The sequence below is a fragment of the Mauremys mutica genome, chromosome 13 (genome assembly GCF_020497125.1).
Source record: "Mauremys mutica isolate MM-2020 ecotype Southern chromosome 13, ASM2049712v1, whole genome shotgun sequence".
Classification (NCBI taxonomy): Eukaryota; Metazoa; Chordata; order Testudines; family Geoemydidae; genus Mauremys; species Mauremys mutica.
Window position 1 is genome coordinate 20502139 of NC_059084.1, and position 23147 is coordinate 20525285.

At 50.9% G+C, this 23147-nt stretch overlaps 1 protein-coding gene across 8 annotated transcripts in view; it reads right to left on the bottom strand.

Annotated features, from left to right (window-relative positions):
- Positions 1-23147, bottom strand: part of PLCG1 (phospholipase C gamma 1) — a 102951-nt gene that overhangs the window by 17610 nt on the left and 62194 nt on the right. For all 8 annotated transcript variants that reach the window (XM_044985482.1, XM_044985483.1, XM_044985477.1 and 5 more), the window contains 15 exons: positions 21626-21709; positions 19233-19255; positions 16115-16187; positions 14054-14155; positions 13253-13371; positions 12400-12485; positions 11066-11186; positions 8513-8681; positions 7220-7342; positions 6197-6298; positions 4990-5177; positions 3676-3876; positions 3049-3168; positions 1527-1707; positions 986-1063 (listed from right to left, as the gene is read on the bottom strand). In XM_044985482.1, the coding sequence (XP_044841417.1) occupies positions 986-1063; positions 1527-1707; positions 3049-3168; positions 3676-3876; positions 4990-5177; positions 6197-6298; positions 7220-7342; positions 8513-8681; positions 11066-11186; positions 12400-12485; positions 13253-13371; positions 14054-14155; positions 16115-16187; positions 19233-19255; positions 21626-21709 (1770 nt within the window). The remainder of the gene's footprint in view (positions 1-985; positions 1064-1526; positions 1708-3048; positions 3169-3675; positions 3877-4989; positions 5178-6196; positions 6299-7219; positions 7343-8512; positions 8682-11065; positions 11187-12399; positions 12486-13252; positions 13372-14053; positions 14156-16114; positions 16188-19232; positions 19256-21625; positions 21710-23147) is intronic.

Consider the following 23147-nt stretch of genomic DNA (forward strand, 5'->3'; position numbering starts at 1 on the left):
CCTGTTGCCAATATTCAAACCCCATTAATAGTGAGGTTCCCAGAAAAATGTTGCCATTAACTGGAAGTTGCTAATATGAACATCCTGATTGTTATGAAGTGGAATCTACAGTACACAAACACTCCAGAGGACAGCAAGTGGGAGATCACGCCCCTCCAGAAGCTGCCAGCAGGGGGAGTCAGAACAGATCATTTGAACCCAGGCACCCTGCTCTGATCACCAGGAGAAAAGCAGATTTTTTCTTCTGCTGGGAGCTCGACTGGTGGGGACTGAAGTGCCCTCATGGAGATCCCAGAGACAGCCCTCTGACACACAGGGGCTGCCAAAAGCACTGCAGTCCCTGGAGCCAGCACTGCCGCCAGGGGCTATTTGATCTCATTGCACTTTTGCATGAAGGCTGCAGAATAGATAAACAGACCCCCGGGGACGCACGCTGAGGGAACCACGCTCAGGCGACTTTCTCGGCGATACAGTAACAGACCCGACCTTAGAACAGCATCAAACCCACGCACGCACACGCACTCTAGCGACGGGCTGGGACGAAGCCAGGAAACCCTCCCGCCATCCCTCTGAACTCTCTATGAGAGCCACAGAGGGGCCAGGAACCAGGCACAGCAGCATGGACTCCTGTCTAGGTAGCAGGCGTTTGGAGGGAGGCGGGGGGCAGTGGGACAGGCTCCTCCAAAGTGTCCTCACTCAGCCCAGCCCTCCAGCCACCAGAAACTCCTCTTTTCCCCTCTGCAAAGGTCCGGCCTGTGGCGGTGGTGGGAGATGGGGGGCAGAACTGGGGGTGAGGGGGAGCCCAAGAGCAGAGCTGGATGCTGGGGGTAGCCCGAAAGCCCCAAGAGCAGAGCTGGATGCTGGGGGTAGCCCGAAAGCCCCAAGAGCAGAGCTGGATGCTGGGGGTAGCCCGAAAGCCCCAGGGGCAGAGCTGGGCGAGTGGGCCATTAAAATCGACCTGTATAGACAAACAGCAGGAGAATACCTTGAAGGTTGGCATGGGATTGGCCTCCACGTAGAATCCCGGATGGCGTCCTTCATAAAGGGCTCCGTAGTCTGGCTCCTACAAAACAGAAGCCCACACGCTGTCGCTTGGAACCGAGCATTTGCTGCGGGGAGAACTAGCCGCTTTTCTTGCTGCCACCGGGGGAAAGGGCCACAGAAGCTACAGGTGCAGAAGGGCTCTGGCGCGTAGGAAACAGACCCTGTCTAAACTAGTGGGCTGGTCACCTCCACTGCTGGCCTGAGGGTCTGCGGTGCTGAGCACCTAGACACCTCGCTGAAGCCAACGAGAGCTCGGGCTGCACATCAGGCATACCCAAGGTGTGTGTGTGTGGGGGGGGGGGGGAGGGAATCCCAGGTCCTCTTGCTAACTTGGCTGTGCAGGTACCACACACTCGCTCAACCTCTGAATGGCCAGGGACAAGCAAATGGCTTCGGACAAGGCCAGCAGAGCCGAGCCCTCGCTCCAGATGGGCTGACTCCCTTCCTCCCCCAACCCGTTAACAGGCCTGCCTCGCGCTCACCGCTGTGCCAATCTTCTCCAGCGTCTCCTCATTGATGGGGTACCTCAGCTTCATCTTGCGGTAGAGCGGGTGCTTCTCGTAGTAGCTGATCAGATCCACCAGGCTGTCGAACTCGGAGTTGCCCAGGAGCACGGTCTGGCCCTCCTGCAGCACTCGGCAGTGCTTGATCTTCCCTTCCGCCCTGCCAGGCCGAGACGACCAGAAACGCTGCTTGGCAAACAGCCAGAGAAAGCCCCTCCCCAGGCAGCCACTTGGGAGAATGAGACCCCAGCCCAGCCCTGACACCTTCCCTCCATGCCTGGGGCCACCCTGACTACCCAGCAGCACTGCTGAGCAGAGAACACTAGCACCCGGCCATCAGTATTGAGGGAAGAGGTGCCACCACCTCTTCCAGATCACACAGGAATCGCTGTGGAGCCAGATGCCCAACACCCTGAGCTAGGGGAGATCTGAGCGAAGCACTAGGATGGCGCCTGCAGCACCAGCACAGGTCAGAAGAGGGCGACACACACTCAGGGATGTGTCTAAAGTTTGCAAAGAAGCCGAATCACTATTAAACTTCCTGTAATTAAACACAATCCCACAGATCCTGAAGGCCGCAGCCGTTAATGAGACAACACAGGGACAAGAGCTGGGGAACCCCCCAGACGTGGCAGACAACTGGGGTGAACATCTCCAGAGCAGGGCAGCTTCGTGAGCCACCCGAGTCTAAACGCTGCACCAGCAGGCATGCTCTTCTTCCCTGCAAGATCAGGGTTGAGCAGGAATGGCCATTGGGACAGAGGGGAGGGATCTGGGCCTCCCCTGCTTGGTGCTGCAGATTCCAGTGGCCCAACTGTCTGTCTGAACCAGCTCAGCCATTAGGGACACAGGGGCCCCGATGGTCCTTGTCAAATACAGCACTTCACCACAGCAGTGCAGGGACATTCAGGTGCAGATCCTCAAAAGGCAGCTAGGCACCTGTCTCCCACTGAAATCAATGGGAAGTAGCCTTATTTCCAGTCTGAATTTGTCTAGCTTCAACTTCCAGACACTGGATCGTGTTAGACCTTCCTCTGCTAGACTGGAGAGCCCATCGGTAAAGGGTTGCTCCCCAAGTAGGTACTTCAAGACTGTGATCAAGTCACCCCTTAACCTTCCTTGTTAAGATGAACAGATTTAGCTCCTGGAGTCGCTCACTATAAGGCATGACCGGACAAACTGCTCCCTTAATGCAAACTCGCTGACAATTTAAAGGGGTTTATCGTGCGCTAAGCATGAGCAGGCAAGGATTCCCCCCACACCCGGGTACACGCCGAGGGAAGGGCGCAAGGCAGGGGCGATGCAGAGGAACAGCAAAGGCGCTTGAGAGCGCAAATGGTGGAGATTCCCAAGCCAAATCCAAAGCAACACAACCCCTTAGTCACAGCATCAGTCCTGAGTGCTGAAGGCCAGGGCATAAATAAACCCTTCCCCATGAGACGGACGGACAGATGCATGAGCGCACAGATGCGCATGCACGCTTTCCAGCCCGGGAGCTTACCGGAACGAGATCGCATAGGAGTTGGGCTCGCTCCTCTTGCGCACTAGGAAGGCTCCGTCCCGCGACACCCTCATCAGCATGTGCTCGGCCTGGGCCCGGGTGAGGTTGGCGTGGTACCACCTTTGGGTAAAGACACCATGACGTGAGTGAGTGCTCCTGTCCCAGACACATCCAGCCGAACCCCAGAACCAATCCAGGGCAAGGTCCCTCTCACGACGCAATGTAACCAAATCCACTGGTGGCGGTTTCTCTGCTCACGTGGGAGCACGTGACACGGAGAGGAGGCAGAGAAAGGGACAGTATCTGGAGTGATTAAGGGTCATCCCCTCAGCAGAGGCAGGCCGGGGATGAGAGGAGCGCAGATGTAGGTCAGATCGGGCCGGTAATCGTGGCAAGGGGGAGGCATCCTACAAAGCATTGTCCCTGCCCTCTCCCCCCAAATGCCACATGGCTCAGGGTCGGGGGCCAGGACAGCAGAGCATTGCCACGCAGAGCATTGCCTCACGCTCCAGCACCGGGGGGCACAGTAGGGCCAAAGTGAGGTGGAGAGGGGAGCGCGCTAGGGGATCACCAGGCAGCCACGTGGTTAGGAACTCCCTCCCCTCCCACCGCCCCGCCCACGCTTACTCTTTGCTCTCATGGGCATTGGTCTGCGGCACAGGCTCAGTCAGCTTCATCTCGAACTCGTTGCACCTCAGAGGCACCTGCTGGTAATGGGTGATGAGGTCGTAGAGGCTGTCGAACACCAGGTTGTCGGTCAGGAAGAACTTGGGGCTGCCGGCGTCCTGCCGGGAATGGATGCGGCAATGCTGCACCTTCCCATTGCGCCTGGGTCAGAACAAGGAGAGAGAAAGACACTTGCCCTTGACTGACTGCCCCAGGATCCAACCTGAGTGAGGACTCTGGGCAGGTGGGGAGAGAGCCATTCCCTAATGCAAATGGATTGGGCAAGATGCCATCATGTGACTGGCTCAAGCTAATCACTAGCTGGTCATTTCTGTAAGGCTACGGCCCAGCTAAACTGGACACCAGGAGTAAAGAAATCTAGGCTGCGTGGCCCCCGTCGGCCCAGGGATTACATTAAACAGGACAAAGGCGTAATCAATGTACACTCACACCAGAGAGGTCAGCCGCACATGGGAGAGGAAATCCAACATGCTTAAAGACATAAGCCAATGGCTAACTACCTGAGTTAGGAAGGATCACCTTCTGGGGCACGTTATTCATAATTGTAATTATGTATCAAACAGGCCAGAGATCTGCCTCATCATAATTCCTAGTGCAGATCTTTTAGAAAAACATCCAGTTTGATTTAAAAATTGACAGTGATAGAGAATCTACCACCACGCTTGGTAAATTGTTCAAGTGGTTAGTTACTCTCACTGTTAAAAACGTACGCCTTATTTCCAGTCTGAATTTGTCTCGCTTCAATTTCCAGATATTGGATCGTGTTAGACCTTTCTCTGCTAGACTGGAGAGCCCATTATTAAATGCTTGCTCCCCAAGTAGGAACTTCAAGACTGATCAAGTCACCCTCTTAACCTTCCTTGTTAAGCTAAACAGATTGAGCTCCTGGAGTCGCTCAGTATAAGGCATGTTTTCGAATCTCGGGGCTCTTCTCTGAACCCTCTCCAATTTATCATCATCCTTCTTGAATTGTGGACACCAGAATGGACACAGTATTCCAGAAGGAGTCGCACCAGTGCCAAATACAGAGATAAAATAACCTCGAGTTCTAATCAGGATTCCCGTTTTTGTATCCCAGGTAGAGAAACTGAGGCCCTGAAAAGTCAAGTAACTTGCTTCAGGTTACACTGCACATCAGTGGCAGAGGAGGAATTGAACCCAGGAATCTTGGCACAGAATTTAGAGGTCCTGATAAGGAGGAGTTCATGGATTAAGGCTACTTCAGAGCTCGTGAAAGGGGTTGCAAATCCTTACCAGAAAGAGAGGGTGTAGTCTCCTACGAAGGTTTCACTCTCTCGTACTAGGAAAGACCCGTCAGGGGCACCCGTCTCTATGCAGTACTCCATCAGCAGCCTCTCTGCTATGTGGCGCCCATCACGCCCAGCCCCCAGCTTGCCATGAAACCACTTCTCAGTAGAATGAAGTTCAGTGCTGTTGCTCACCTGGCAGGGGGCAGAGATACATCTCCCACTTCACTGAGCACCAGCACTTCAGCTGAGCTCACTGTGGAAGGGGCCTGCTGTTCTCAGAGGCAGGGGGCCTCCAGCTATGGACTACGAGTGTTTGAATTCCCTTCCCCTTCCCACTAAAATAAAATCCCTTGGGACTCAAGTAATTTACCTCCATTACTGTTCAGCACAGAATGTTCCAGGGCCCAGACCATCCCCAGGGTGGTATAAATGTCATTAACCCCATTGTACAGATAGGGAAACTGAGGCACAGAGGTGTAAAGTAACAGCCTGATTTTCAGAGGCGCTGAGCACCTGCAGCTCCTGCTGAAATCAATGCTCAGATCAGCTTCTCAGACAATCAGGCCACGTAGCATAGACCAAGTCCTGAGAAAAAAAAATCAAGGACTTTTTTTTTTTTTAAATTCATGGCAGCACCATGGGTAAAGTAGTCAATTTCACAGAACTTGCACAGCCCCTGAGTTGCCCCTGCACTGCTGCGATTTTTTAAACAGCGGGGAGACGGAAGCAGGCATCTGCACACACCGATCTCTTGCTTGGTGCTGCTCACAGCACATGGCAGTGCCACGTCAGAGCAGCAGTTTCGGCGTGGGAGGGCTCCGTGGCTGGGTTTTAGCTGAGGCACAGTAGCCTGCACTGCTGCAGTGTGGAACACAGACTACGAGCTGCACCAAGCAGGAGATCGGCATGTGTGGATGCCTGCCGAGGCCACGGCTGCTCGTGCACCAAGTGGCGATAGCACTGGCAACTGTGCCTCTCGTAAAACAAACCGCTGAGTCCTCCCTCGCACAGCTACTCTGACATGACGCTGCCATGTGCTACGAGCCGTGCCGAGCACGAGGCCGGTGTGTGTGGCTGCCCGCTTCCACTTCCCTGCGGTCAGAAAAGGCACGGTATTGGGCTAATTTCACGACTTCCGGGCAGTCCATGAAATGGAGGTTTTCAAGGGGCCCTGAGCATAGGCACCCCCTCTTTGAAAGCATCGCCCTCACCTCCTTTGGTTCCTCTTCATCCTCGTTTCCCTGGTGGCCGGTCGTCTCCTCAGAGTAATAGATCTTGCTGCTGGTCAGGACAAAGTAGTGCGGATTCCATTCCTGTAGGGAAAGACAGAAAGATCGGTACAAGGAATTCATCCAAACAGCACCCAGCAGACCTTATCCACCTTTGGATGGATTTTCAGCCCTGTGATTGGTGGGGCTGGGGGGTAGCGAGGGAAGCTGATTGGTGAATTTTAAGGCTCATTTAAGACAATGATCAATGGCACTGATAAAAGGATAAAAGCCAGGCAAGCTTCCAAGACACCACCAGCTCAATTACACCCTGCTAATTCAATTCAAGAGATACTCTTGAGCAGAGACTTTCAATAGCATCAAAGCGTGGGGTAGCCTGGTGATGCATACTGATGCTCATGCGGGATCAGACTGAGAACTCTCAGCACACTTTAACGGGATACTGTCAACTAGAAATCTAGTTAAAAAACAAAAGTTCAGAGTAGATTCAGGTTCCACACTAGACACGGAATCACCCAGGCAATTTCAGTTGTTTCACCCTGGTACCTCCCTCCTTTTCAAAACATGCGTGAGAAAGATCCATGCAGAAAACAAGGGAAACTGATTGGAGAAAACACCGTCAAAAGCACACAGTAAACCTGAAACAACAGAAGTGCTCAGACCCATAAAAATTAGACTGTTTAGTCAGGTGCCTGAATATGGATTTAGATGCACCCAGGTCTGAAAACTCTGGACTTAATTTATAACTTACTGCAATAATGGAACCTGGTCTATTAAACAAGGCACATTCGGTGTCATATAATCAGAGGAGTGAGAAAACCCCTAAGTAATTTACACCATCCCCCTTCCCAGGCACGATGGCTCCCTACCATGCACATGCTAATGATTTCCCCAGCAGCATTATTGTTAGTTTACAAGATCAGATTGGCTTAATGATCCCTAGGGAATGATCTCTAGGTAACCTGAAGGAAATGGATGAGGTGGCAGGCGCAGAAAGAAACATACGTGATTGATGGGATCTTCCAGGTAGAGGATCCCATTCTTTATGGAGTTGCTGAGATCATTCTCCGAATACATTACAGACGTCGGCAACTCTTCATAAGCACTTCCCTCCGCCAGCTTCTTGTGCTGCAGAATGAGACACTCGGATCAAATACCCTAAAGGAAGCAATGGCCCCAGAAGAGACCATGTTCACCTGTTTATGCCCCGATCTGAGCAACCTTAACATTCTTCAGCTCTATAGCAAGGGGTACCTCCTAGATCATAATTATGGATAAAAGATCCCCCTCCACACTGCAGAGAAGGGTCAAGAAATTCAGTGATGCCAAAAACCCCACTGTGCACTTTGTACTGTGGTGGTACCTAGGAGGTTCAGTCATAGACCAGTACTCCATTGTGCTGGGGGCTCCACAAACACATCGCAGAACCAGGTCTTGTCCCTAAGTGCTTCCAATCTAAGTCCCTACCAGATGCACGGTGGCTCTGGGAAGAGTCCTTTAGAATTTATAATAGAGATTATGTGACAGTACCACCTTGGCCAACGTGCCAGGGATTGAACCAGGGACCCTCCAGACCTTAAAACATGAGCTGGCCACAGCTGGTTCTAAAGCTCCGTAGATTCCTCTGTGGCTTAGCGCTGCAGGAGATCCGTAACACACACTCTCCAGTGGGTTAGAATTAAACCAATGTGGTTCTAAAGAAATGACTCCAAAAAACTATTGAAGGAGATTCTGTCTGGGGGTTGCTTGAATTTCAGAGCACAGGATATTTAAAAACAACAGTCTCTATACATTCCCCAGGTGGCCTCCAGGGGGCAGAGGAGTTAAGGCTCTCCCCAGTTCTGTTTAGTTTTCAGCTCCATGCCCCCTCCCCACCTTAGAGCATCCTGCATTTCCAGCAGAGTAGAAAGCTTTCTCTGCCAGTGCAAGGTGCCATGGTAACCAGATGGTGCTGGAGTAGACAGTGAAGCAGATCAAGGAGACCCACAGTACAAATACCAGATCATTGGCGACAAGGGGGGGAAAAAACTAAAGATGGATCCTGAATCCAAAGCACCTTGAACTTTGGGGAAATTAGTATCTGGATCCAGATCGGATCTTCTCTAGCGCCGCTAGGAAAAACCAACCTAATTCAACCATTTTGGGAAATGGGCCCAAATAAAAATCAACATGCACTGTCCCTTTAAGGTTCAAATCACTGATGAGCCCTTCCAATGCCTAGGTGAGCATTCCGTTGATCCCAGCTCCACTCCCTACTTTCCTTTGCATTAGAGACACCAGCCACAAGGGAAATTTTACCTTAATGAGAATCTTCTTCTTCAGCTGGTTCGGGGAGGGGAGCCCGTCAGCGGATATATCCACCGGCTTGGTCAAAAGCATGTCCCCAAAAACCTTCTTAAAATTCTGAGCCATGTTCCTCTGCTGGGCAATACTGCAATGATCTTCAATGGACAGGATGACAGGATAGCTGGTAGGTGAAGAAGCAGGAGGGAATAAAGGGGTTAAATAACAGAGTGGTGACTGGGGGAGGGTCAACATTTCTGTAACTGCTCGCATTAACTACTAGCACCAACTTGCAGGAATTTACCAGTTGCCGACTAGACAACTCTACGTTACTCTCCACAGAGTCTGGTTTCGGGTTCCGTTGCATCCCCTGGACATTCTAGATTTCACTCTCATCCCCACCAAGATGAACACAAGTTTCTGCCCCAGGGCTCAGTAGAGTCCATCTGTACATTCCAATTCAGGACTGGGCTGAGAGGGGGAACAGACACACCTATCAAAAAACTGCAGGGTGCTTCCCAGTTTAATTTAACCTAACAAAAATTTGCCTCCCTACCAACACAGAGAAGGACAATGACTTCCATGTAGGAACCAAACGGACTATGAATATGGCGTATGTATTTATAATACACAACACAAAACAGGCACTTTGGTGCCTCCTCCTGCTGATCAGAGCCCTCTTGTGGAGAAACAATCCCATCTGTGCCATTGGTAGGACAGGAGCCCATTGTTGTCCCCTTGTTGCTGTACCAGTTTAGCAAGAACTTCAGTATCTGATCATCGGTGTACCAGCCATGTGTGCATGAGGGTCACACAAAAACCATCATGGACCAAAGTTGTACATGAGTACGAAGAGGAAAATAAGCCCTTGGCTGCAATATCAAAGGACACTAACTGAGGCTATAAGCATCACTTGCCCTGGAAAATCCCAGGCTACCAGAGAAATTACATTTAGTCCTGGCACAGTTAGACACATTCGCCAGCAGGGATCCTAGTTTTCAGTGATAAGAAAAAAAATTCTCCAATAAAAACCCATAAAACCCTGCATTTTTCCATGATTAAAATATAACACTAAACTTTAGTTTCCTTAGCCACAATATACATAGGTATCAGTTGAACACAACATTTTATTGATATGTTTACAACTTTTAAGCAAGTCCAAAGCCTACCAGTGCCATCAATCATTATAATAAAATACAATTAATAGAATGATCCAGACACAGTGCATAGTTTCTTGACTGTTATCGGTGGCACTGCTCTTTCAGCATCTTGTTTTGGCTTTTTTTCATTCAGTTCAATCCTTGAGGGGGCGATTTGGGGATTGGTCCTGCTTTGAGCAGGGGGTTGGACTAGATGATCTCTCGAGGTCCCTAATAATCTATGATTCTACGTTTAGTGCTTTCCAGATGTTCTACAACTGTCTGCCTTCTAATGTGATCGACAGCCTTGCTGCACACAGTGCAGACCAACACATTACCATCAACAGGAAAGTTGTCCTTGCCAAACTCAGTGACATGGTCTTTAGGGGGAATTTTTAAAGTTTTCGGCTTCTTTTCTTAACTTTAGTTACTCATGTCTGGAGGCAAAGTGAAATTTGAGATGCATTAAAACACGAACCCTTATGCGCCATTGAGTAGCCTCTCTATGCCGGAAGCAGTTTATTGGAGTAGGTTTAGTTACGTAAATTTAAAGCACATTGAAAAATCAAGCACAACAGGGGAGGTCGTGCGCACTGAATAAGTGACACTGGTTCTCTCAGTAACATTTAGTTAATAGTTAATGTAGGGTTTTACTTTTTCACAAAATGTAAAAACTGAAGAGTCTCTGTAAAAATGCAATTTCTGTGCTTTTCCATGGCAAATGGATTTCTAGGAGCTCTGTTTATCAGCAAGGACACAGGTCAGATTTAGCAAGTAGAGTCACCAAGTTCAAACCTAGAGAGAAGTTAGGCCCTAGATTTTCAGAAGTGTTACTAATGCTGGGTGCCCAGTTGACACTCTCCCGCCCCTCCACCACCAGATTTGGAGTTTGCCAAGCACTTACAAATCCTCTGGACTTCAGCCAGAGCTGGGGGCTCACAGCTCCTCTGAGTATCTGGACCAAAAGCGTCTCCAGTTGGGCACCCAAAATTAATGGATATTTGGAAACTCAGGCATAAAGACCATGCTCAGCATCACAAAGTGAGCCCATGGGAGAGCCAGGGACAGAACTCCCAAGACCTTGACCAAATGAGGACATTGTTTACTGGTGAAATCACGCCCATGCAGAGGGGGCAACAGTGCTTAAGTCATGCCATGGCTTGGCAGTTCATAGCCCCGGCACCTCTGGGCTTGGCACATCAGTTATGAAAATTTAAAAAATTGCTTGAGCCCCTGTACCTAACAAATTAACATGGGCGGGGGGGGAAGAGGGAAGGGAGAGAGAAAAGGCCTGCATGGGCCACTTCACGCCCACCTAAACCCTGCATGGAGGCTTCGGGTGTGTCCTTTGCACAAACATGAGTTTCACTCTAGCTGAATGAGAATCAGACCCATGAGGATTCTGCCTTTTGTACACTGTTCCACTTACTCAGAGGTCATGAAGGCATGTTCCTTGATGGTCGTCAAGACGTCAGAGAATTTGATTTTGGTGGTTAAGGTGTGTCCATGGTAAATCACGGGCATCCCATCGGGGCCGTCCCAGCAATCCACTAAAACAGAACCCAGTGGGAAACTTAATCCAACCCAGTGATGCAAACAGGATGTCAGCGCAAAATGGGTCAAACCGAGCTAGCTCTGCAGGGGAATCCATATCGGATGGGACAAGGAGAGAGGTGAAAATCAAGGCTCTTTCTGAGAAAACAATGACTTTAACAAGTACAAGATGGTCCAACAAACAAAATCTCCTTAACCCTTTCAGTGCGAGGGCACATGCAACCATAGCATTATGCTGGGCATTGCAAGAGTGTCAAAATGCAGCATGACAGGACAATAACAGTGCTAACAGCACTTCAGTGGCACCTTCTATCTACTTCCATGGACTGAATCTCATAACAACCAAGAAAGTGAATCTCTTCATCTTACAGATGGGGAAACTGAGGCATGGAACCATGATGTGACTTTCCCCCGTTCACACAGCCAGTCAGTGTCAGAGGGAGATTAGACTTCAGGTCACCTGACAGAGCTGGTTGAAATTTTTCGACTGAAGATCTTTGAGTTAAAAAATGATTTGGTTGAAATCAAAATATATTCCAGAAAAACAGTGTAATTTTCACTAAATGTTTGATTTGCTGACAAACAGGATCCTCACTGAAAACGGTTTCATTCAGAAAAAAAAATTCAATTAAAAAAAAATGCAGAATTTTCTGTGAAAAATTCCAAAAGAAACAGCTTCCTTAACATTTGTTGTGGAAATACAATTGGATTTTTTTAAATGAACTCTGCCTCCAGGTTCCCACTCCCCTGCTCTAACCACTGCAGCAGGCTGCCTCCTGGAATGCAGCATAAGCCTGTGAAGAGAAGACAGGCCAGACTGGTAAAAGTAGGGAAGTGCCTAACTCCCACTGATTGCCAAAGGGAGTTAGGAACCTATATGCCTTTAAAAATCTGCCCCAGAGTGCCAGGCTGTGGTGTTGTGGCATTAGGATGAGGTTCAAGTGGGTGGTAGCTCTATCCCCATATTGCTATCTGGTCCCAGGAAAGAGAGGGGTGGGCTCTGACCCGCAGGCCAGACACGGTGCAGGATGGAAAGATGGGGCCATGCCCGCCAAAAATGGCCCATGTGACAGCCCCCAGGGCGCACTCTTTCTAAAGGCACTGGCTTGCTCACCACTCCACAAAAGGAACCAAGGGCCTCAGATGAGGGCAGCACAAAATTCACGGCCATTGCTGAAGAAAAGGAGCCAGCCCCTGCTAGGTACTCACACTCAATGCAGCGGCACCCCATGCGCAGGCAGCGCGCGTAGGCTTCCAAGGAGGACTCGCTGGAGAACTGATCCCCCGTCAGGTACCTTCCACGCAAAAGAAACACGCCATCAAAAAAAAGGTAATTCGCTACGGAAGGGAACACGGAGAGCTCTGCACGGGACATCACGGGAGCGAGGACTGGTGCAAGCCACAACCTGGCTTCGTGTTGCTAAAATGACAGAGACACTGTCCTCCTCTTCTACCCATCCTGTCTCTCGTGCTACCCTCAGGAATGGTTCAGATCAACCCACCCTCAGCCCTGCTGGGTTGCAAACTCAGTCTGCAGAGCTGTGCCCTTTCCCTGTCTACTGTGAATAGACAGGGAAGCAAACCCAAGCTGCCGTCCGCTCCATGAGACGCACAAAGCGCCATCAGAATTTGCCAGCTGGAGGATGTTCCATTTCCATGGTTCTAAGAGGGTTTTCCACACAGCAGCAGTTCAAGCAGTCGATCTCACCTTTCCAGGCTTTTTCTTATGACCCTCCGGAGAGGCGGGTGAGGTTGATAATGCTGATGGTAAATAAAGCAATAGGACGACAGCCCAGGCTCTCAGACTGCAGCCAGCACAGAGGTGCTCCTGACCATGCACAGAACGAAACACCACCAGAAGCCAGCAGTGGGGAGGCCTGGAGTAATGGGGAGGTGTCTCTGATGAACAGGGCCGAAAACCTGGGGAAACTTGGACCTGGGGAATCGTCGTGCCACAGGAGTTGGCACAAAAGGGAGAATTTCAGTACTGCATAATGGCGTGGGAGGCCGGTGAGGACGGACGCACGAAGGCTGGGGAGAGACACCTCTCCTCTGTCCTTACGTGTTATGCGAGGAGGAGATCCAGTAATGGGAGAGGGGATTGTTCATGTTCTCCGCGCACACCGCGTCCAGCTGCACGTTCCAGATGCTGTTCTCTTTGGAGAAGAGGAAGGTGAGTATCTGCCCAAGAAGAAATGAAAAGGCGTCAAGGACAATAAGGGTTTTACTTCGTGGGTTGTAAACCAGATCATCCTCACTACACGCAGTCACAAGGGCTGGGATAGTTCCTAAGGCAGTGCAGGCTGTACCTGGCCCCAGTGAAGCCAATGGCAGTCTGCCCAGTGACTCCAGCGACAGCAAACTGATAAAGGGCCTGCTCCAACCCCAGTGAAGTCAACGGGCAGACGGGGATGGGAGCTGGTTATTTCAGGGACATGAAACCTTATTTAATCTCTTTCAACTAATAGACTATATTACGTGGCATGATTATTATTAATAATCACCACATAATTCATTTAAACAAATAATTCTCTACCCCAAGGGGTCTTCCTAACCTTGCAAGATCAGCACAACCAGACAGAGCCCCATGGAGCATTCTGGTGGGGAGCTCAAATGCCCAATGTTTGGTCCCAGTCACAGGGAATTGGGACATTTAAATTCTCTCGTGTAACGTGGTGACAGTCGAGTGCTAGCTATTCATCAGGATGATCAAATGCAGCAATGCTATGCAGGAGAGACTTCACGCAGCATTACGCATGGCAGAGGTAAGGGCACACTCCCTATAAAGAGCACTAGATCAACTGACTATTCTGAGTCCTCCCTCAACCCCATTTTTATACCAATAGCTTCCTCAGAGCCTCACCTCATCCAGAGAGAAATAAGGCTCTTCAATCTCTCTCAGTGGGTCTCTCAGAAAGTTAAACATGAACTCCTGAACCTGGAGGATGTCTGTAGCCCAGAGTTCCTGCAAACACAGGGAGGGGGAGGAAGAGTTTTGCTTTGTGTGAAATGAACATTTTCAGAAGCTTCCATTTAAAAACCACATTGAGTTCATTTAATTTGCTGATTTAAATTAAAAAAAGGTCTCAAGGGAAAAGGATCCAGGACTGGGAATTTAATTGTTAATACGAATCGAGTAAACTAATACACCTCTACCTTGATATAATGCTGTCCTCGGGAGCCGAAAAATCTTACCGCACTATAACTGCGTAATAGCAAACTTGATTTCATCCGCGCCCCACCCCCACCCCCCCGGAGCGCTGCTTTACCTTGTTCTATCCGAATTTGTGTTATATCGGGTGGCATTATAACAGGGTAGAGGTGTAGTAAACCAACAGTGAACTCAACCAAAGAAACCCTCCCCATTGTTAATTAGATCTTATGATTTTTAGGATTTCAGATCTATTTCTCTCTGCTCATGCTGTCCTCTGCTACCGAAAAATGCTCCTCACCCAGATACACCTCCCTCCACAACCTGGGTCTAAGACAACAGAAGCCATCCTGGCTCCTTTTTGTCAATTTCTCTCCTGGCACATCAGCATCTTTCATTAGGTCAGCCAGGGAGATCAGGGCTCTGCTGATTAGTTAACTGCTGGCTGCAGAGTGGCAGCCAGAGAGGCACACATGGGGTCGCTGCAAGGCAGGAGCTCCATGCTATGAAATATTAAGTATTCTCACTGTAGTTACAACCCGCATCAACCATGAGGGCACATGGTTACTGCAGTCAGCTAGGTTCTCCAGTGTGGGCTCTAACTGCCAGGGCCTCTGAGCATGAAGTTTAATTTGCACGAGTGCATTAATGAGGGCAATAGTACAGTGGTGGGTGCCATTTATGAACCTAGATAGCGAGAGATTGCATAGTCTGCAAAATACGCAGCATACGTGTTAACTTACTGCTTTAGAAGATGCACTTTAAAAAGAAAAGTCAGCGATAAAATCAATCAATTGCCTGTCAGAGTCTGCTGGCAGTCACAACCACTCTCCTGAGCAGACAGGCAGAGACAAGCAGTGCTTCTGCTACCTTAACCCTTCTGACTGATCTAACAGTCATGATCTAAGGGCCTAGACCAAACCCTCTTCTCCCCACCCCATCTCCTTCCTGGTACCTCCATGCTCCCCAAGTATTTGACTAGGATCTCCCCACACTACTTTCCCCTGCTCCCAGACCAGGCTGGCCGGATGAGATGCCTTCTTAAGATGGTCAGTGCTCTTCCTTAACCAGCCCGCTGTTCCTGACAGGAAGTGTTGTGCTCCCAGGGCTGCCTCAGGGGCAGAGCATGCCAAGCACTCAGCACTACCAGGCACCCTTTGGACACTGCCTCCCTATGGATGGCCCGTATCAGCAGGGCCGCCCAGAGGGGGGGGGCAAGAGGGGCAATTTGCCCCAGGCCCCGAGCCCCACGGGGGCCCCCACCAGAGTTTTTCGGGGCCCCTGGAGCGGGGTCCCTCACTCGCTCCGGGGTGCCCGGCAAACTCTTGCGGGGCCGGGCGCAGGAGCTTCTGCCGCTCCCGGTCTTCGCCGGCGGGGGGTCCTTCCGCTCCGGGGCGGAAGGACCCCCCGCTGGCGAATTACCGCCGAAGACGGAGTGGGTCCCGCTGCCGAAGCGCAGCCCGGTCTTCGGCGGTAATTCGGCGGCGGGGGGCCCTTCCATTCCGGGACCTGCCGCCGAAGTGCCCCAAAGACCCGCAGCGGGGCCCCCCTCCACCGAATTACCGCTGAAGACCGGGCTGCGCTTCGGCGGCAATTCGGCGGCGGGGGGGCCCCCGCCGCAGGTCTTCGGGGCACTTCGGCGGCGGGTCCAGGAACAGAAGGGCCCTCCGCCACCGAAGACCCCGGGCCCCCGGAATCCTCTGGGCGGCCCTACGTATCAGAGGACAGCGGAGTCCCCTTTCTCCACTCTCGCTTGCCCTTTGGGGAGCTCACCATCTGATACTCCAGTAAGAACTTCTGGAACTCCAGCAGGGACACCTTGGAGTGCTCAAGTCTCTCTGCACACCTGGGGGAAGGAGACACAGAGAATCCACAATCAGTGATCTCATCGCTTCGCTGAATGGTCTCTGGGATCCATCAGAGATGGGAAGCCATTACAGATCAGGATGGCACATGCAAGTAACACACAACATCCCTCAGAGAGCAACACAGCAACCCCCATTGCCACCCCAGCACCAAGAGAAGAGAGAGACACTATTGGTGGTGCACACACAGAAGAATCATGTCAGGGAGCAAAGAGACAAGTGCTCCTCTCGCCAGCCTCAGCCACCTGTTCCTGGACACTGCATTTGCCTGGGGCACCATGTTTCAAGCAATACAGCACCAAGAGAGAGGCAGGCCAGAGAAGAGCAGCAAAATGAATCAGGGAGCTAGCGGGCTTGACTTGTAAGAAAAGATTAAAAGAGCACAGCTAAGGGATAGCTAAGGACAAGGCGTGGTAACAGCCTACAAACAGATGAAGGATATAAAGATCAAGGAGGGAGAGGAACTGTTAGCGAGGCGGGGGGCAGAACGAGGAGTGATGTGATGAAGTCAAGAAAAAATGTTGGCTGACTATCAAGAACGTCCTCTGAGTGAAACATACTAGAGGCATCAGGACAGTGCGCAGGACTAGCAGAACTTGGTTAGACAAGACACTAGAAATCCTGCACTGACTTCTAGCGCAGTGACTAGTTGAGCCGGTGGGTTTTTCCACCTCCAGCTTTCACAATTGCATTGAACTTCTGGTTAGCCACAGCACAGATGCACATGGGCAAGTGAGGGCATGGTTTGCCAACGTACCTCGAGCACCATCTGGCTGGGATGACCTCCAGGAGCCAGAGGGGTGTTATTTATCAATGGCTAAGCCCCTTTGTTTTCAGTTTAAATCGATTTTTTCCAAAAAATTCCTGAGTTTTACAAAAAGTATTATTCATTTTTTTCTGATTTTCATCCTACTTTTGTATCATTCAAATATAAATAAAATAACATGTTTTATGAGGAAAGTACAATACATCACATGAGCTGTATGTATTACAATAATACATTAGTCTCTGTGTATATGCAAAGCTGCCTGTTGAAGTAAGGTTATGTATTAGTCTAGAAGATACACACAATAAACAAACAGGCAGGCATGCAAGCTCTGAAGTGTGTGCACATCTGAACGTATTGATGAATCTCATGCCCACCACGTATACATTTCAAGATGTTAGCAGATAACGGTTTAAACATTTGATACACTAAAATGGGAAGAAAATGAAAATCTGTCTCAGATGTTTCAGAACACAAGGAAGTATTCAAACGTTTAAAACAAAATAAAAACAAAAAAACAGGAGAAAAGGATGAAGTTGAGTGTATGTGCTGCAAATGGTGTGGCCCAATTATTAAATGTAAATATTTATAGGCTAATAGTTCTAAATCTACAACAGTAAACTGTTCAAAGGAAAAGTTTTATTTGGGGATTACAGATGTATTGTTTTCTTAGGGTACATCTATACTTACTGGCCGGGTCGACGGGTAGCGTTCGACTTCTCGGAGTTCGAACTATCGCGTCTAATCTAGACGCGATAGTTTGAACTCCAAACGCGCTCCCGTCGACTCCGGAACTCCACCACTGGAGTCGACGGGGGAGCCGCGGACTTTGATCCCGCGGCGTCTGGACAGGTAAGAAGTTCGAACTAAGGTAGTTCCACTTCAGCTACGCTATTCGTGTAGCTGAAGTCGCGTACCTTAGTTCGACACCCCCCCACTAGTGTAGACCAGGCCTTAGACTCCAAGGTGGCATTGTGTTTTGAGTTCTGTTTTAGTTCTGCAGCAAACCTCATTGAATTCCACTCATCAAAGCATTCAGCTACTGAATACTTTTCTCCCGTCCTTCCAGCCACCAAAATAAACCCCGATATTTACCCAGAAAAAATAATCGTTTTTTGCACTGATTTATTTTCACCTGTTTTTGTTGTTGTGGTTATAAACACTGACAAATTCCCAGAAAAAAATAAATAAAATAAAAACGGAAAACCAAGGGCCTTACCAATGGCCCTGTAGCGGGGTGGTTACCCGCTCCTGCCCTTCGGGGCTTAAAGCAGCCCTGGAGAGGGCTGCAGCTCTAAAAGATGGGCTGATTGGGGAAACAGCTGCAGCTGGGCCACGCCCAATCAGGCCACAGCTGGCCTGTATAAAAAGGCTGTGAGCCAGGAGCCCAAACAGTCTCCCTCTGCCTGTAGAGGGAGAAGGGCCTAGCTGCAGGGAGCTAGAGACAGGGTACCTGAGTGGAGCAGGGCTGGGGAAAGGCAGAGGAGCTGGGGCGCTCCAGCCTGGAAAGCCCCAGGCTGCAGCCTAGCACAAGGCCAACAGGTACTGGGGGTTGCAGAGGGCAGCCCAGGGGTAGGCCAAGGCAGCAGATCCAAACCGAACCTTGCCAGTGATGAATGGCGTGTACACTGCATTCTGCCCCAGGGCATGGGGCTAGACAATGACTGGCAGTAGCCATATACTGAGGCGATGTGAGGATAGTGGGTGGGGGTTTCCCTGGGAAGGGGAGACCCTGAGAGAAAGGGGTTACTGCCAGGGGGCAGCACCCCAGGTAAAATGGAGCTAATTCCCGGAAGTCACCAGCAGGAGGCGCCGCAGGAGTGAGTCCACACCCTTACAGGCCCACACAGTCCTTGGCTTCTCTGATGAGGCTGTCAACACTGCAGGTGCAGTTAGCATCAATTGTGGGGACAGCTTTTGAGATGTGGGCAGTTGTCCCCTAGGAACTGGATCAAGACCAAACTTAGTTCACACAGACCAAACAAACAGCCATCAGATGGCGACAACTTCTGGTCGCTACTGACCAGGGCTGGATTGTATCTGGTGAGCTAGAGGCTCCAATACTAACCTCTTGAGCCCGGTGATTCTACAACAGCGATGCTGGTTTAGCACGTGCATAAGCACGAGCAGAATCTTCTCTGATGATCAAGGTGCACACAGGACGGCTCATGCTCCCGCACAGCTGCCAACACCCACGCGCACAGAAAGTGTAAGGAAATAGCTTTCCACCCCCCACACCCAAAGTGAGAGAGGCATTTACCTTTCCGGGAATGGGAGCTCGATCTGCAACAGAAGAAACACACACGTCAGCCTTTCCATTTCCATGGACATAGCTTCTTTACAAGACTAGACCTCAAACGCAGCAGGGCTAATACTGTGGGTCCCTGCATGGCCCTGGAACCTGGGATCCTTTGCTGACCTTCTCCAGTTGAATTCGGGTGTACGGTGCTTCAGGCGAAAGCCTGTGCTAAGCAGAGCTACTCGAGGTGAAAAGGTCCTTCTCTCCTTCTGCACATACCAGCCCCCTCCAGTACTAGGCAGCACACTCCTGTCAATTAGGCAGACATCCCAACTTTCCTGGGACAATCTCACCATTAGCCCAAGAGGCACTGGCCCTGTTCACCGCTGTCCTGCACCTTGTGCCACCATTTACACCAGTACAAAGTGAGTCAGTGGAGAATTTGGGTTCAGCAGCATTTTACATTCTCCTTGATCCAGGCCTGAAATACAAGGCAAGCTGGTGGGTAACCAGCCCCGCTGCATGTTGATGACTGGAGTAAGGGGCAGGGGCTCAGCCTGTCTCTGACAGGCTCCACAAGGGCAAGGAGGCCATTCAGGTTCACCTGGGACTAATTAACTCACTGCATAACTGGGAGGCCATTAATTAGGCAGGAAAGAACTTGGGCCTGATAGAAGGCAGCTTCTCCCAGTTTGTCAGGGTGAGCTAGAGACCAGGGACTCCTGGGCAGAGGAACAATTCTCCACAGCACAGAAGGAAAGCTCCCAAGGGGAGGAGGCTCAGCAGGAAAGGAATCCTGATGCTAGGTGGGAGAGGCTCCTAAAGGGAAGTGCTACGAATGCTGCGTCTCGGCAGAACCTGGCCCCAGGGAACACTTCACCGTGCGCAGCAGAAAGCCTAGATCTGAGGGATTACAGGCTGTTCCAAGGAAGGGTGGTCCCAGTTTGATCTCTGTGGGGACCCCGACCCAAGAGGAGAAGCCCTTCCCCAGCTGATGACAAGAGGTCCTGGCTCCAGAAGAAGCTCCGAGACCAAGGGGACCTTGCTGGTAAGGGAGCTGGACATAAGTGGGGTTCATGGACCATGATTAACTCAGCCCCTCTCCCCTTTAGCTAGAAGTGCTGGGGCAGGGGCCTATTTGTATAACGTGCCACCTTCGAGTTAAATAAACTAGACCCCTGCCGGGGCACTGTTCAACATACACGAGCCTCACTGGACTCACTGAAGCCCATTAGGGGAAACTGAGGCAGACACACAAATGCAATGCTGCACCAGGCCGCCAGGGACACTCCAGGAGTGAGGGTCCCCCATACACTGCCCCTCCATCTTAGATGTATGGCCGAACAATGGTCTTCCTTGCTCCGTCCTACCTCTGGAACCAAGTGCAATGATTAAGTGCAGCCGCGGGACCTGATCTCTCACCAGGATCTTCCCAGCTTTGTTAAACATCCTTCGGACACAGCTAAGGCCCACAGACTAGCCCACAATGCTCAGATCTCCTCAGCGGGAGAGAGATCAGGAACCTATAAGCTAATCACACTAAAGCGATAAGTTATCAACCTCTAAGCTTTGGAAGGGCCAAGGATGTGTCTGATCATCCCATTCGTATTTGAATGGGAGTAAAAACATGGTTGGAGGATGACAGAACCTCCAAAAAAAGACACAGGCCAGAGCTCTGGACACATCACTTCCGCTAACAGCCTCAAGGGAATAATCCCGATATGCAGCAGGCGAAGGCTACACTGTGAAACACTTGATTCACTGATGCCAGATTTGCCAATTGTCCGGCAATCCGTGGTAATCACTCGCACAGCGCTCGACGTGGGGGGGGGTCACAGCCAGCTAACCTCCAAGTGTGCATTCTTTCCCCTCCATTACTTACGTTGCCCTCCCCCGAACTCCTGTGCACTGAGATGGGCCACAATCCCAACCACCAGGGAGCTCTCTGCTAGTTGCAACCAGCCTCATGTTGCGGCTGGTGTACGCAAAGCATAGGGGCATGTCGGCCACAGGGGCAACATGTTAAAAACGGTAGGAAGGAGGGAGCAGAAATGCAAATGTATGAATCCTGAAGCCATAAAGGGAACATCCAGAGGGTAGTTCAGCACTGGAACAGAAACATTCCCTTGCCCCACTTAGGTGGTCGTATCAGTGGCCGGGTAAGGAGAAAGATGCAAGGCCAGGAGAGGGTAAGCAAAGGGACGCTCCCATAGCGAGGGAGAGAGGGAGAAAAGGGTGGAAGCATGCGGGACAGACACGTCCTGGGCAGATGAGTGCAAAGAGGCAGAGGAGTTTGTGTATGTATGTGAAGTGCCAGAAACGCCAATCACTAAGTCACTCCAAACCATCTTCTCTCACAGCTGGCACGTTTCTGCCCCCCGCAGCCCCAGTACAGAGAACTTGAGCCATCTCACCGTTTTCTGGGCGTCGTACATCAGGTTCCGGTAAATCTGGACGAACTGGCTATACGTTATATCCCCATTCCTCTGCTCCACATCCTGCAGCCAAGAGGAGCAGAAATATGATAGCGGCTGTGATCACCCGAGACACCACACCGTTCGTGGCATGGACAGCCCTCCTCCCACTGGGGCTTGCTGACGAGGCACATGCTTCGCCCAACTGTGCCCACTGCCCTTTCGTTCATGCGCTGCAACCAGGAGGCCCACCACGGCACCACACAGGGTCTAGAAACATGTTTCAGAAACCGATCTCCCAGATCTGGGTTTCTGCCAGGAAGCATCACCAAGGCTGGGTCTCACCGATACGTCTGCCTGCAGAAGGCACAGGCTGTGAATTCTCTAATTGATGCAGAATACGCCTGCCGCTGTAGCAGCATGCCAGATGCTCTGCCTCCAAGCTCACACCCTCCCCCACAGCTTACAAGCTGGAGCAGGAGGAGACTCAGATATATTCTGCTCCCTGTGGGTGCCGGGAGATCTGCAAAGCAAAGAGTTCAGTGCAGTAAAAGCAACCTATTCCGCACTGCTGCTCCCGGCCAGGAGGCTACAGGGAAGGAAGCAGCAGTCTTCATAGGAAATTCAAACCCCGGCGAGTGAGAAACAAATGGAGTCTTCACACATCAGCCATGCACTAAAGAGCAGGGTCATCTTGTGACTAGGGTAGGGGGCTGAGATCGCAGAACTCCTGGGTTCTATTCCCCATCTCCGCCACCGACTTCTTGCGGCTGCAGGTAAGTCACTTTCACCTCTCCATGCGCCAGCTCCTCTATCGACAAAATAGGGTTGATGCTGGCTTATTTCACAGTGGTCTTGTGAGATGTAACAATTTCATGTGTGCTTCGAGATCCTCAGGTGGCATCGTTTAGAACTGCCTGCCAATCGCATGGGTGGCAGAGCCTGCAGGGGCTCAGTGGCCATGGGACAGGAGTGGATAAAGCTCCATCATCCCAGATGATCATTGACCTGCCCCCACTAATGCAGCATGTTTGCAAGGTGCCCACGACCCGGCCATCCCTGGTTCCACGGTGACCTGACGCAGCCAGCGGCCGGATCAGCTCAATGTTTGCACAAGGCTGCAGGGTCAGGCAGCAGCCTGCTGAGCTGAACTTCTCTTCTCGTGCAGCGCGCTCGGTTCGGCCAGGACAGGATGTGTGACAGGCGGCATGGGTATGTGCACCCCCACCTCTGAGCATGGGAGCATCTCGGGGAGCAGGGACCACAAAAATGTGGGAAAGATCAGAGACCAATAAACACCAGCTGGTGAGGAGGGGCATAAAAAGGGTAGGTCAGAAAATCAAGCTGGCCACATAGGGGCCAGGGAGTGGCATGAACGGGGATTTGGCACCAATTCATTCACTGCAGGAGGGCTGGGAAGCCTGGCACTCAAACGTGCGTTATAGTCACAGGTGAGACTGGTTTAAAAATCAGACAAAAGGCTGCCGCGGGTCCAGAGATAGGTGCCTAGCAAGGCAAGAGA